General features: G+C 43.1%; 1 protein-coding gene across 2 annotated transcripts; it reads right to left on the bottom strand.

Annotated features, from left to right (window-relative positions):
• Window positions 1-1,519: 1,519 nt before the first annotated feature.
• LOC106593206 (uncharacterized) lies at window positions 1,520-9,920 on the bottom strand. 2 transcript variants are annotated; one of them, XM_014184545.3, is made up of 3 exons: window positions 9,311-9,920; window positions 4,098-4,196; window positions 1,520-2,364 (listed from the first exon to the last, which is right to left on the bottom strand). In XM_014184545.3, coding segments are annotated over exons 1-3 (297 nt in total). In that variant the 5' UTR covers window positions 9,507-9,920; the 3' UTR covers window positions 1,520-2,362. The 2 variants fall into 2 exon arrangements, with proteins under 2 accessions (XP_014040020.1, XP_014040019.2); XM_014184544.3 differs by having other exon boundaries at window positions 1,520-4,196.
• Window positions 9,921-11,834: the final 1,914 nt, after the last annotated feature.

The following is an 11,834-nucleotide window of genomic DNA, read 5'->3' as shown; positions in this document are numbered from 1 at the left end:
GGGGTGCTTCAGCAAGGCTGGAATCGGACAGATTTGTCTTTTGTGAAGGACGCATGAATCAAGCCACGTACAAGGTTGTCCTGGAAGAAAACTTGCTTCCTTCTGCTCTGACAATGTTCCCCAAAACTCTTGAGGATTGTTTTTTTCCCCCCCCAGCAGGACAATACTCCATGTCACACAGCCAGGTCAATCAAGGTGTGGATGGAGGATCACCAGATCAAGAACCCTGTCATGGCCAGCCCAATCTCCAGACCTGAACCCCATTGTAGCTGAGGACCACCAGATCAAGACCCTGTCATGGCTTAGCCCAATCTCCAGACCTGAACCCCATTGAAAACCTCTGGAATGTGATCTACAGGAAGATGGATGGTCACAAGTCATCAAAACAAAGCCGAACTGCTAGAATTGTTAGCGCCACAGGAGTGGCATAAAGTCACCCAACATCAATGTGAAAGACTGGTGGAGAGACAAGACGCATGAAAGCTGTGATTAAAAATCAGGGTTGGTCCCTCAAATACTGATTCCTGAAACTATTCCTAAGTTAAAACATTAGTATTGTCTTGTTTTAAAAATGAATATGAACTTATTTTCTTTGCATTATTATTCGAGGTCTGACAACACTGCATCTTTTTTGTTGTTGTTATTTTCACCAGTTGTCATTTTCTTCAAATAAATAAATACTCTAAAATGACAATATTTTTATTTGGAATTTGGGCGAAATGTTGTCAGTAGTTTATATAATAAAACAAAAAAAAAATGTTCATTTTACCCAAACACAGACCTAGAAATAGTAAAACCAGAGAAACTGATAATTTTGCTGTGGTCTCTCAAATTTTTTCCAAAGCTGTATTATCCAAATACTGACCGTGAGCACTTGGTGACCTATAGCAGCACCACAGTAGAGGTTTTATATGAGGCAGGTGAACTTGCAACCACAACACTTCCAACAACATTTGACATGAGATCCTCGCTAACTTTTACAGGAATATGGCTCTGAACATATAGCAACACCTCCCCCTTAGGCATTCCTGTCTTTTCTGTAGATGTTATATCCTTGTATTGCTCCTGCTGTATCAAAGGAATTATCTAAGTGAGTTTAAAACAAGTTACTGAGTTCCTGAACCTTATTTCTAAGGAATTATCTCAGTGAGTTTCAGAGGTGGACAATAAATGAATGTTATCTGATGTTAACAAGTTATTGAGTTCCTGAACCTTATTTCTAAGGCTACATATATTAATGTGGGATATTCTTTGCCATTTCCTGGGTAGCTTATCGGAGATGTCAGTGTCAGTTGGTGTGTGTGTGTGTGTGTGTGTGTGTGTGTGTGTGTGTGTGTGTGTGTGTGTGTGTGTGTGTGTGTGTGTGTGTGTGTGTGTGTGTGTGTGTGTGTGTGGTGTGTGTGTGTGTGTGTGGTGTGTGTGTGTAAGGTTTGACTGATGCTACTGACCCGGATTTTTCATGAGACGTATAAAGAGAAACAAGTGTTGATTGATTAGTGCAGATTTTTAATGAGTGGGAATTTAAAAATAAAATAAAAATTAACATCTATTACACATCTGCATTTAAGGCAACGTCTTGTTAATTTTATATATAATTTATAATAATAAATATAATATTAATTCAGTCAAACAAACAGATAGTATTAACATGTATATAATGAACAGACTAGGTCTATACTGCTCCTACATGGTGTAACAATACATCATGTAGATGTATATAATGAACAGACTAGGTCTATACTGCTCCTACATGGTGTAACAATACATCATGTAGATGTATATAATGAACAGACTAGGTCTATACTGCTCCTACATGGTGTAACAATACATCATGTAGATGTATATAATGAACAGACTAGGTCTATACTGCTCCTACATGGTGTAACAATACATCATGTAGATGTATATAATGAACAGACTAGGTCTATACTGCCCCTACATGGTGTAACAATACATCATGTAGATGTATATAATGAACAGACTAGGTCTATACTGCTCCTACAGGGTGTAACAATACATCATGTAGATGTATATAATGAACAGACTAGGTCTATACTGCTCCTACATGGTGTAACAATACATCATGTAGATGTATATAATGAACAGACTAGGTCTATACTGCTCCTACAGGGTGTAACAATACATCATGCAGAGGCACACAGAGTGTACAAAACATTAAGAAAGCCTTCCTAACAGAATGGGGCGTACCCCAACAACAGAATGGTGTGGGCGTATACCGGGTCATAAAAAATAACACGAGTAGACCGCTGATTGGCCAGTTCATTCTCCTCAAGACCGCTGATTGGCCAGCTCATTCTCCTCAAGACCGCTGATTGGCCAGTTCATCCTCCTCAGGGAGATGTTCTATGAGGAAATAGTAATTTTTAAAGAGTTTTTTTCCCCTGTAATTTATGCTTTGGCCTCAAATACGAGAATCGGACAAGTCAACAACATTATTTGGATATGAGTTAAGAGACGATTAACTTTAAAAAGTTAAATTTTTCACAGGACAGTTACTTTAAATGAAACATTATTAACCAGTTACCATACTTTTAAAATAATGCTTCTGTTCCAGAACAGTAGAGATCACTTTCTTTCCCGATTCTGTTTCTGTTCCTCAATAAAACACTCTTTTTTTTTGCGGTTTTCTGTTCTGTTTTCGGAATTGGTTCCAACTCCTGGGGTCATTGTTAAGACTGTGTGGGTTCTCTCATGCCTTTTTAGGTTCCCTATCTGGGTAAAACCCTTTGCACATTGGGAGCATTGGAAAGGCTTCTCTCCTGTGTGTATTAATTTATGGTCCTTCAGATTCCCTAACCTTGTAAAACCCTTTCCACATTGGGAGCATTGGAAAGGTTTCTCTCCTGTGTGTAATTTGATATGTTTTTTTAGGTTCCCTAACTTGGTAAAATCTTTTCCACACATAAAGCAATGGTAAGATGTCTCCCCTGTGTGTGTTCTTTCATGCTCCCTCATGCTCCCTATACTTTTAAAACTATTTCCACACTGGGAACATTGGAAAGGCTTCTCTCCTGTGTGTATTCTCTCATGCTTTTTCAGGTTCCCTAACAGGGTAAAACCCTTTCCACACTGGGAGCATTGGAAAGGCTTCTCTCCTGTGTGTACAATTTTATGTTCTTTCAGGCTCCCTAACTGTGCAAAACTCTTTCCACACTGGGAACATTGGAAAGACTTCTCTCCTGTGTGTATTCTCTTATGCCTTTTCAGGTTCCCTAACTGGGTAAAACCACTTCCACACTGGGAACATTGAAAAGGCTTCTCTCCAGTGTGCATTATTTGATGGTCCTTCAGGTTCCCTAACCGTGTAAAACTCTTTCCACACTGGGAACATTGGAAAGGCTTCTCTCCTGTGTGTATTCTTTTATGATCCTTTAGGTTCCCTAACCGTGTAAAATCCTTTCCACATTGGGTGCATTGGAAAGGTTTCTCTCCTGTGTGTAATTTTATATGTTTTTTTAGGTTCTTTAACTTGGTAAAATTCTTTCCACACAGAGAGCAATGGTAAGATGTCTCCCCTGTGTGTGTCCTTTCATGAGCTTTCAGGCTCCCTAACCGTGTAAAACTCTTTCCACACTGGGAACATTGGAAAGGCTTCTCTCCTGTGTGTGTTCTCTCATGCTTTTTCAAGTTTCCTAACAGAATAAAACCCTTTCCACACTGGGAGCACTGGAAAGGCTTCTCTCCTGTGTGAACTATTTTATGTTCTTTCAGGCTCCATAACCGTGTGAAACTCTTGTCACACTGGGAACATTGGAAATTTCTCTCTCCTGTGTGCATTCTCTCATGCCTTTTCAGGTTCCCTAACTGAGTAAAACCATTTCCACACTGGGTACATTGGAAAGGTTTCTCTCCTGTGTGTACTCTTTTATGGTCCTTCAGGTTCCCTAACCGTGTAAAACCCTTTCCACACTGGGAGCATTGGAAAGGCTTCTCTCCTGTGTGTAATTTTATATGTTTTTTTAGGTTCCCTAAGTTGGTAAAATCCTTTCCACACTGAGAGCAGTGGTAAGGCTTTTCTCCTGTGTGTGTTCTACCATGCTCTTTCAGCTTCCATAACCACTTAAAACTCTTATTACACTGGGAGCAGTGGTGTCGTCTCGCTGGTTTGAGCGTCTCTGGGTCTGGTTCCTCTGAAGGACTCTTCCTGCCGTCGGAGTGAGAGTCTGGTCTCTCTCCTGCCAAAGACAGAGTATTTGGTTAAACAGAGAGATCTAAATTAAAGCTCCAAATTATAAAACTGTTTAATCCAGACTAGATCCCTCAATATAAAACTGTACATTTAGATTCTGATTTTGTTGATTGCCGGTAGTTGATTGGTTGATTCTGTTGATTGCCGGTAGTTGATTGGTTGATTCTGTTGATTGCCGGTAGTTGATTGGTTGATTCTGTTGATTGCCGGTAGTTGATTGGTTGATTCTGTTGATTGCCGGTAGTTGATTGGTTGATTCTGTTGATTGCCAGTAGTTGATTGGTTGATTCTGTTGATTGCCGGTAGTTGATTGGTTGATTCTGTTGATTGCCGGTAGTTGATTGGTTGATTCTGTTGATTGCCGGTAGTTGATTGGTTGATTCTGTTGATTGCCGGTAGTTTGTTAATAGCTGTTAGTGTCAGTGGCAGTTTTGTCTTAAAACTGAGACCGTCACCCAAAACAAAGACGATTCTGCCGAGTTGTTCTGCCGTGTTATTCTGCCGAGTTGTTCTGCCGTGTTATTCTGCCGAGTTGTTCTGCCGAGTTGTTCTGCCGTGTTATTCTGCCGAGTTGTTCTGCCGTGTTATTCTGCCGAGTTGTTCTGCCGAGTTGTTCTGCCGAGTTGTTCTGCCGAGTTGTTCTCCAGAGTTGTTCTCCAGAGTTGTTCTCCAAAGTTGTTCGAGGAAGGAAATAGAGGAAGGCTCCACTCTCTCTCTTGAGTATCTTACATACTTATTTACAGATAATTTATTTTGTGCTCTTTTCTGTAGCTTTTGGCAACTATGTGTGTGTTTTCTATACCTGTTCGCTCCTCTCCCTGTAGGCTTTACAGACGCTCCCCCATCCATTAGCTGCAACCATTCTAATTTACTGTTCCCTGCGTGGAATTCCGGATCTCTGGTTTAGTGTTCCCTGCGTGGAATTCCGGATCTCTGGTTTAGTGTTCCCTGCGTGGAATTCCAGGATCTCTGGTTTAGTGTTCCCTGCGTGGAATTCACGGATCTCTGGTTTAGTGTTCCCTGCGTGGAATTCCGGATCTCTGGTTTAGTGTTCCCTGCGTGGAATTCCCGGATCTCTGGTTTAGTGTTCCCTGCGTGGAATTCCGGATCTCTGGTTTAGTGTTCCCTGCGTGGAATTACGGATTTCTAGCATCGTTTGGAACTGTGGATCTGCGGTCAAGAACACTGAGTTCATCTCCGCCTATATGCTGCCCTACAGTCCCTTGACATTTTGGCCCTGACGGAGACATGGATCACCCCAGAGAACACTGCTACTCCAGCTGCTGTCTCGTCATCTGACTAGGTGTTCTCTCATAGTCCGAGAGCATCTGGTCGTTACGGTGATGGAACACTGCTACTCCAGCTGCTGTCTCGTCATCTGACTACGTTTTCTCTCGTAGTCCGAGAGCATCTGGTCGTTGCGGTGATGGCACAGGGCTACTCATTTCTCATAACATTTGAATTCCATGCTGTTACTTTTCCACTCAAGCTTAACATTGTCATCTACCAGGTGCCCTTGGGGAGTTCCTCAATGATCTCAAGACCTTGATAAGCTAATTTCCTGTCGATGGCTCACCGCTCTTCGTACTTGGCGACTTCAACCTCCCGAGGTCTGCCTTCAATTAATTTATTTCCAACTCTCTCTTTCCCTTTCCTTGCCTCTTTTGACCTCACCCTTTCCCAATCCCCTCCCACTCACAAGACAGGCAATATGCTTGACCTCATCTTTACTAGAGGCTGTTCGCCTACTATTCTCACTGTAACCCCCCTCCAGGTCTCTGTTCTCCTACTCATCTCACTGTAACCCCCCTCCAGGTCTCTGTTCTCCTACTAATCTCACTGTAACCCTCCTCCAGGTCTCTGTTCTCCTACTAATCTCACTGTAACCCCCCTCCAGGTCTCTGTTCTCCTACTAATCTCACTGTAACCCCCCTCCAGGTCTCTGTTCTCCTACTAATCTCACTGTAACCCCCTCCAGGTCTGTTCTCCTACTAATCTCACTGCAACCCCCCTCCAGGTCTCTGTTCTCCTACTAATCTCACTGTAACTCCCCTCCAGGTCTCTGATCACTACTTTGTCTCCTTTCCTGTCTCCTTTCCTCCAACCCTAACTACTCAGTCCCTACCCCTCCAGGTCTCCCTTTCCTCCAACCGTAACCACTCAGCCCCTACCCAGATGGTCATGCGCCATTGCAAACTTCGCTCTCGTTCTCTCTCTCCCTCCCACTACTCTCTCCTCTTCTGCTAAATCTTTCTCCCTCCTGTCTCCTGATTCTGCCTCTTCACACCCTAGTCTCCTCCCTTTCTGCATCCTATGACTTGCACTGTCCCCTTTCCTCCTGGCCAGCGCGGCCCTCCCCTCCTGCTCCGTGACCGAGTGACTCATTGCGAGCTTACAGAACAGGTCTGCGGGCAGCTGAATGAAAATGGAGACAAATTAAACTTCTGGAGGACCTATCATCCTTTCCCTCCCTCCTCTCTACCTTATCTTCCTCTGTATCTGCTGCTAAAGCCACTTTCTACCACTCTAAATTTAAAGCTTCTACCTCTAACCCTTAGGAAACTCTTTTCCACCTTCTCCTCGCTCCTTAAGCCTCCACCCCCTCCTTCCTTCCTCTCTGCGGACGACTTTGTCAACCACTTTGACAACATCCACTGGTCTCATTCACTCAGCCTATTGAGTCCAATGGTCTCATTCACTCAGAACAACCCACGTCTTGACCTCTTTATCCCTCATCTCTCTCCAGATTAAATCCTGCGGCTAGTGAAGTATGGCTACCCGAAAACCTGCCCACTTGACCCCATGCCCTCCTCCATTCTACAGACCATCTCTGGAGACCTGCTCCCATTCCTCACTTCCCTCATCAACTCATCCCTGAACACTGGCTGCGTTCCCCTCTGACTTCAAAGTGGCCCGAGTCGCTTCCCTTCCTCAAGAAACCAAAACACTCGACTCATCTGACGTCAAAAAACTACAGACCTGTATGCCTTCTTTCTTCTCTTTCCAAAACACTTGAGCGTCTCTGATCAACTTTCTCGTTATCTTCTCTCTGTCAGAACAATCTTCTTGACTCTAACCAGTCAGGCTTCAAGACGGGTCAATCAACCGAGAATGCTCTTCTCTGTGTCCTGGAGACTACCAAAGCAGTTGACTCTCTCTCTCTCTCTCTCTCTCTCTCTCTCTCTGTTCTCATCCTCCTAGATCTATCTGCTGCTTTCAACACTATGAATCATCAGATCCTCCTCTCAGGGCTGGGTGTCTCAGGCTCTATCAGATCCTCCTCTCAGGGCTGGGTGTCTCAGGCTCTATCAGATCCTCCTCTCAGGGCTGGGTGTCTCAGTCTCTATCAGATCCTCCTCTCCACCCTCTCAGGGCTGGGCGTCTCAGGATCTGAAACACTCTTGAATCAATCCTACCTGACAGGCCGCTCATACCAGGTGACGTTGAGAGGATCTGTGTCTGCACTACGTACTCTCGCTACTGGTGTCCCCCAGGGCTTGGTTCTAGGCCCTCTCTTCTTCTGTCTATACACCAAGTCACTCAGCTCTGTCATATCCTGACATGGTCTCTCCTATCACTGCTTTGAGGATGGACCTCTCCTCTTCTCTCTATAGACCAAGTCACTCAGCTCTGTCATATCCACACATGGTCTCTCCTATCACTGCTATGAGGATGGACCTCTCCTCTTCTCTCTATTGACCAAGTCACTCAGCTCTGTCATATCCTCACATGGTCTCTCCTATCATTGCTATGCGGATGAAACTCAACTACTTTTCTCCTTCCCCCCTTCTGACACCCAGATGAAGACATGTATCTCTGCGTGCCTGGAAACTTGGATGTCGGCCCACCACCTCAAATTCAACCTCGAGAAGTCAGAGCTGCTCTTCCTCCCGGGGAAGGCCTGCCCAGTTCAAAGACCTCTCCATCACGGTTGACAACTGCACAGTGTCACCCCTCCCAGAGTGCAAAGAACGTTGGTGTGACCCTTTGACAGCACCCTGTCGTTCTCTGCAAACGTCAAAGCAGTGACTCGCTCCTGCAAGGTTCGTGCTCTACAACATCCGTAGATTACGACCCTACCTCACACAGGAAGTAGCATAGGTCTTAATCCAGGCACTTGTCCTCTCCCGTCTGGACTACTGGAACTCGCTGTTGGCTGGGCTCCCCGCTTGTGCCATAAAATTCCCTGCAACTTATCCAGAACGCTGCAGCCCGGCCTGATTTTCAACCATCCCAAGTTCTCCTATGTCACCCCGCTCCTCCTCACACTCCGCTGGCTTCCAGTTGGAGCTTGCATCCTACGGAGCAGCAAGAGGAACTGCCCCTCCCTACTTTCAGGCTCTGCTCAAACCCTACACCCCAACCTGAGCACTCTGCGCTGCAACCTCAGGTCTCTTGGCCGTCCCACCCCTACGGGAGTGTGGATCCCGCTCAGCCCAGTCCAAGCTCTTTTCTGTCATGGCACCCAAATGGTGGGACAAGCTTCCCCCTGAAGCTAGGACAACAGAGGCCCCGCCCATCTTCCTGAAAACATCAGAAACATATTAAACAGCATCTTAAATAATCCTCCTCCTCACCTGGGTAATGGCTGTTATTTATTCATAATCCCTGGGTAATGGCTGTTAGTTATTCATGATGATCCCTGGGTAATGGCTGTTAGTTACTCATGATAATCCCTGGGTAATGGCTGTTAGTTATTCATGATGATCCCTGGGTAATGGCTGTTAGTTAGTAACTCATGATGATCCCTGGGTAATGGATGTTAGTTATTCATGATGATCCCTGGGTAATGGCTGTTAGTTATTCATGATGATCCCTGGGTAATAACTGTTATTTATTCATGATGATCCCTGGGTAATGGCACACATTAGTTCAACAACTGCAGAGTTTGGTGTTAATCAGATCAATGTCCCTGTTTTATAAGATTGTACTCACTGTATTTACTGGTGTTAATCAGATCAATGTCCCTGTTTTATTAGATAGTACTCACTGTATTTACTGGTGTTAATCAGATCAATGTCCCTGTTTTATTAGATAGTACTCACTTTATTTACTGGTGTTAATCAGATCAATGTCCCTGTTTTATAAGATAGTACTCACTGTATTTACTGGTGTTAATCAGATCTCCAGTCTTCTGTGCTTCTTCATCCTCCAATGTGACAGTAATCTCCTCCTCCTTCACACCAAAAACGTCTTCCTCTTCTTTCACTGTAACAGTCATGTCCTCCTCCTCCTCCTCCTTCATTACAAAAACGGCATCCTTCTCTTTCGCCTCTTCTTTCACGGTAGCCAACATCCTCCTCTTCCTCTTTCACTCTGAAAGCGTCTTCCTCTTCTTTCACTGTAACGTCTTCCTCTTTTACTTTAACATCCTCACCCTCTACTTGTTTTTAATTAGTTTAAAAGCCTTCTCTTCTTTCTTTCTCCGTCCAGCAGACCGAGTTAGCTTAGTGACCTCCTGTCATGGGGTGTTTAGCTTGCTACCTAACTAGCATCAACAACTAGCTTAGTGTTATTGCTAACTTAACCAGCTAGATAGACAACTAACAACGTCAATATGAAATTAAATGGGGTAACAGCTAGACGAAATAAATGTGTTTAAAACACATATATATATTTTCGCTGAAAGCTTCTGAAGAGCTCCAATGTTTCCCCCACGTTGGCTAACAAGCTACCGAGGTGTCTGGCTAGCTAACGGTTGTTGTTGTTGTTGTTGAAGACTCGTTCCGTCCACTAGATTATACGTCACACCGGTAGCGTCGCCTGAATGACGCACTTCGCTATCTGCTGGCTGGAGTGGGGAAACGCAGTTGAGAGAAGTTTTTATTTTTTATTTCCATACAAAACGTTGTTCATTTCATTTCATTAATTAAATAATATTAATGTATTGAGATGTACAAAGGAAAGCGTGTATTGTATTTATTTATTTTTGCTCCTTTGCACCCCAGTATTTCTACTTTGCACACTCATCTACTGTCAAATCTACCATTCCAGTGTTTTAATTGCTATATTGTATTTACTTCACCACCATGGCCTTTTTCTTGCCTTTACCTCCCTTATCTCACCTCATTTGCTCACATTGTATATAGACGTATATTTCTACTGTATTATTGACTGTATGTTTGTTTTACTCCATGTGTAACTCTGTGTTGTTGTATGTGTCGAACTGTTTTGCTTTATCTTGGCCAGGTTGCAGTTGTAAATGAGAACTTGTTCTCAACTAACTTACCTGGTTAAATAAAGGTGAAATAAAAACAATAAAAAAATATATAGGAAGCCGATTCTAGATTTAATTTGATTGATGGAGGTATACAAACCTAACTGCATGTCCAGGCATATCATCACACTGTACAAACCTAACTGCATCCCCAGTCCCTGGTATATAATTCCACTGTACAAACCTAACTGCATGTCCAGGCCCTGGTATATCATCAGACTGCATACAAAGTGGCACTGAACACTGCACCCAAGTTATACTAAACCAATCTCATTGGAAATGGTGAAGGGAACCCCTAAAATACAATTTTCTGTCATAAATTAAATGAGTTCATCTCCAGATAACTCCTCTTTTACCCCAGTGCTCGACTTGGACAGGAGCTCACCGGAGCTGAGTACCCGGCACCTCAAATATTCTACTGCTACATCTCCTGTTCCTTGTATAGAATATCAGCTCAACAGTATTGTGGAGCTCCTGCACACACATATATATATATATATATATATATATATATATATATATATATATATATATATATATATATATATATATATATATATGAGTACCGGCACCTATTTCAGTCGATGTAATTCACTGCTTTACTTTGCTTTGCTTTGAGTAACACTGTTCTGGAATATTTCAAGAAGGGTTAATGAAGGGGGGGCTATAATTCACAGAGCTTTTGTTGTGATGAACCTCTCTGCCTTGAATGTGTCCTGGGTAACCAATCTCTTTAGCTAATCCACTTCCTGTACTCCACATTATGTACCAAAGAGAAAGAGACTGACCTTTCTAACATCTTTCAATTATGAACATTGTTATCATTATTAATGAGCTCGAATAGATCCTGATTAAATCCCTCCCCCCACCCCCCTTTACAGCTATCCTCCAATCACAACGATTATACAAATATTGGAACAGATGACGTTGTCTCCACGGAACATTATGTTGGTATCCGGTTACTAAGCAACCGGTCACTAAGCAACCGGTCACTAAGCAACCGGTCACTAAGCAACCGGTCTGTCTAAAGTGGCTAGCTCAACGTCCTAAATTATCAAATTAAACACTACATTTCCAACCAACAAAACGTCGTAGTCTTGATTTTTTTAAATCCTCCTCACAATACAACTTTACATTGTTAAAACAGTTTAATAAATAGTTTGTTGACTTTGTTATATATTCGAATGATATTTTTTTTTAGGTTTCCCCACATGTTGACATGGAAAATATTAATGTTTATTTACAACAACCAAAGAGCAACTCCGTCGTAATTCCAGCACATATTGATCATTGATCAGTCTCTTTAGGCAATGACAAGGACTGGTTTATTTTTTGCATTGGATATGCCTCAATCCACCTCATTCCGCAGTTGGTAGAGCATGGTGTGTGCAACGCCAGGGATGTGGG

The sequence above is a fragment of the Salmo salar genome, chromosome 02, assembly GCF_965601325.2.
Source record: "Salmo salar chromosome 02, fSalSal1, whole genome shotgun sequence".
Lineage (NCBI taxonomy): Eukaryota > Metazoa > Chordata > Actinopteri > Salmoniformes > Salmonidae > Salmo > Salmo salar.
Note: the sequence above shows the minus strand (reverse complement) of the source record. Positions and strands in the feature narration are given on the sequence as shown.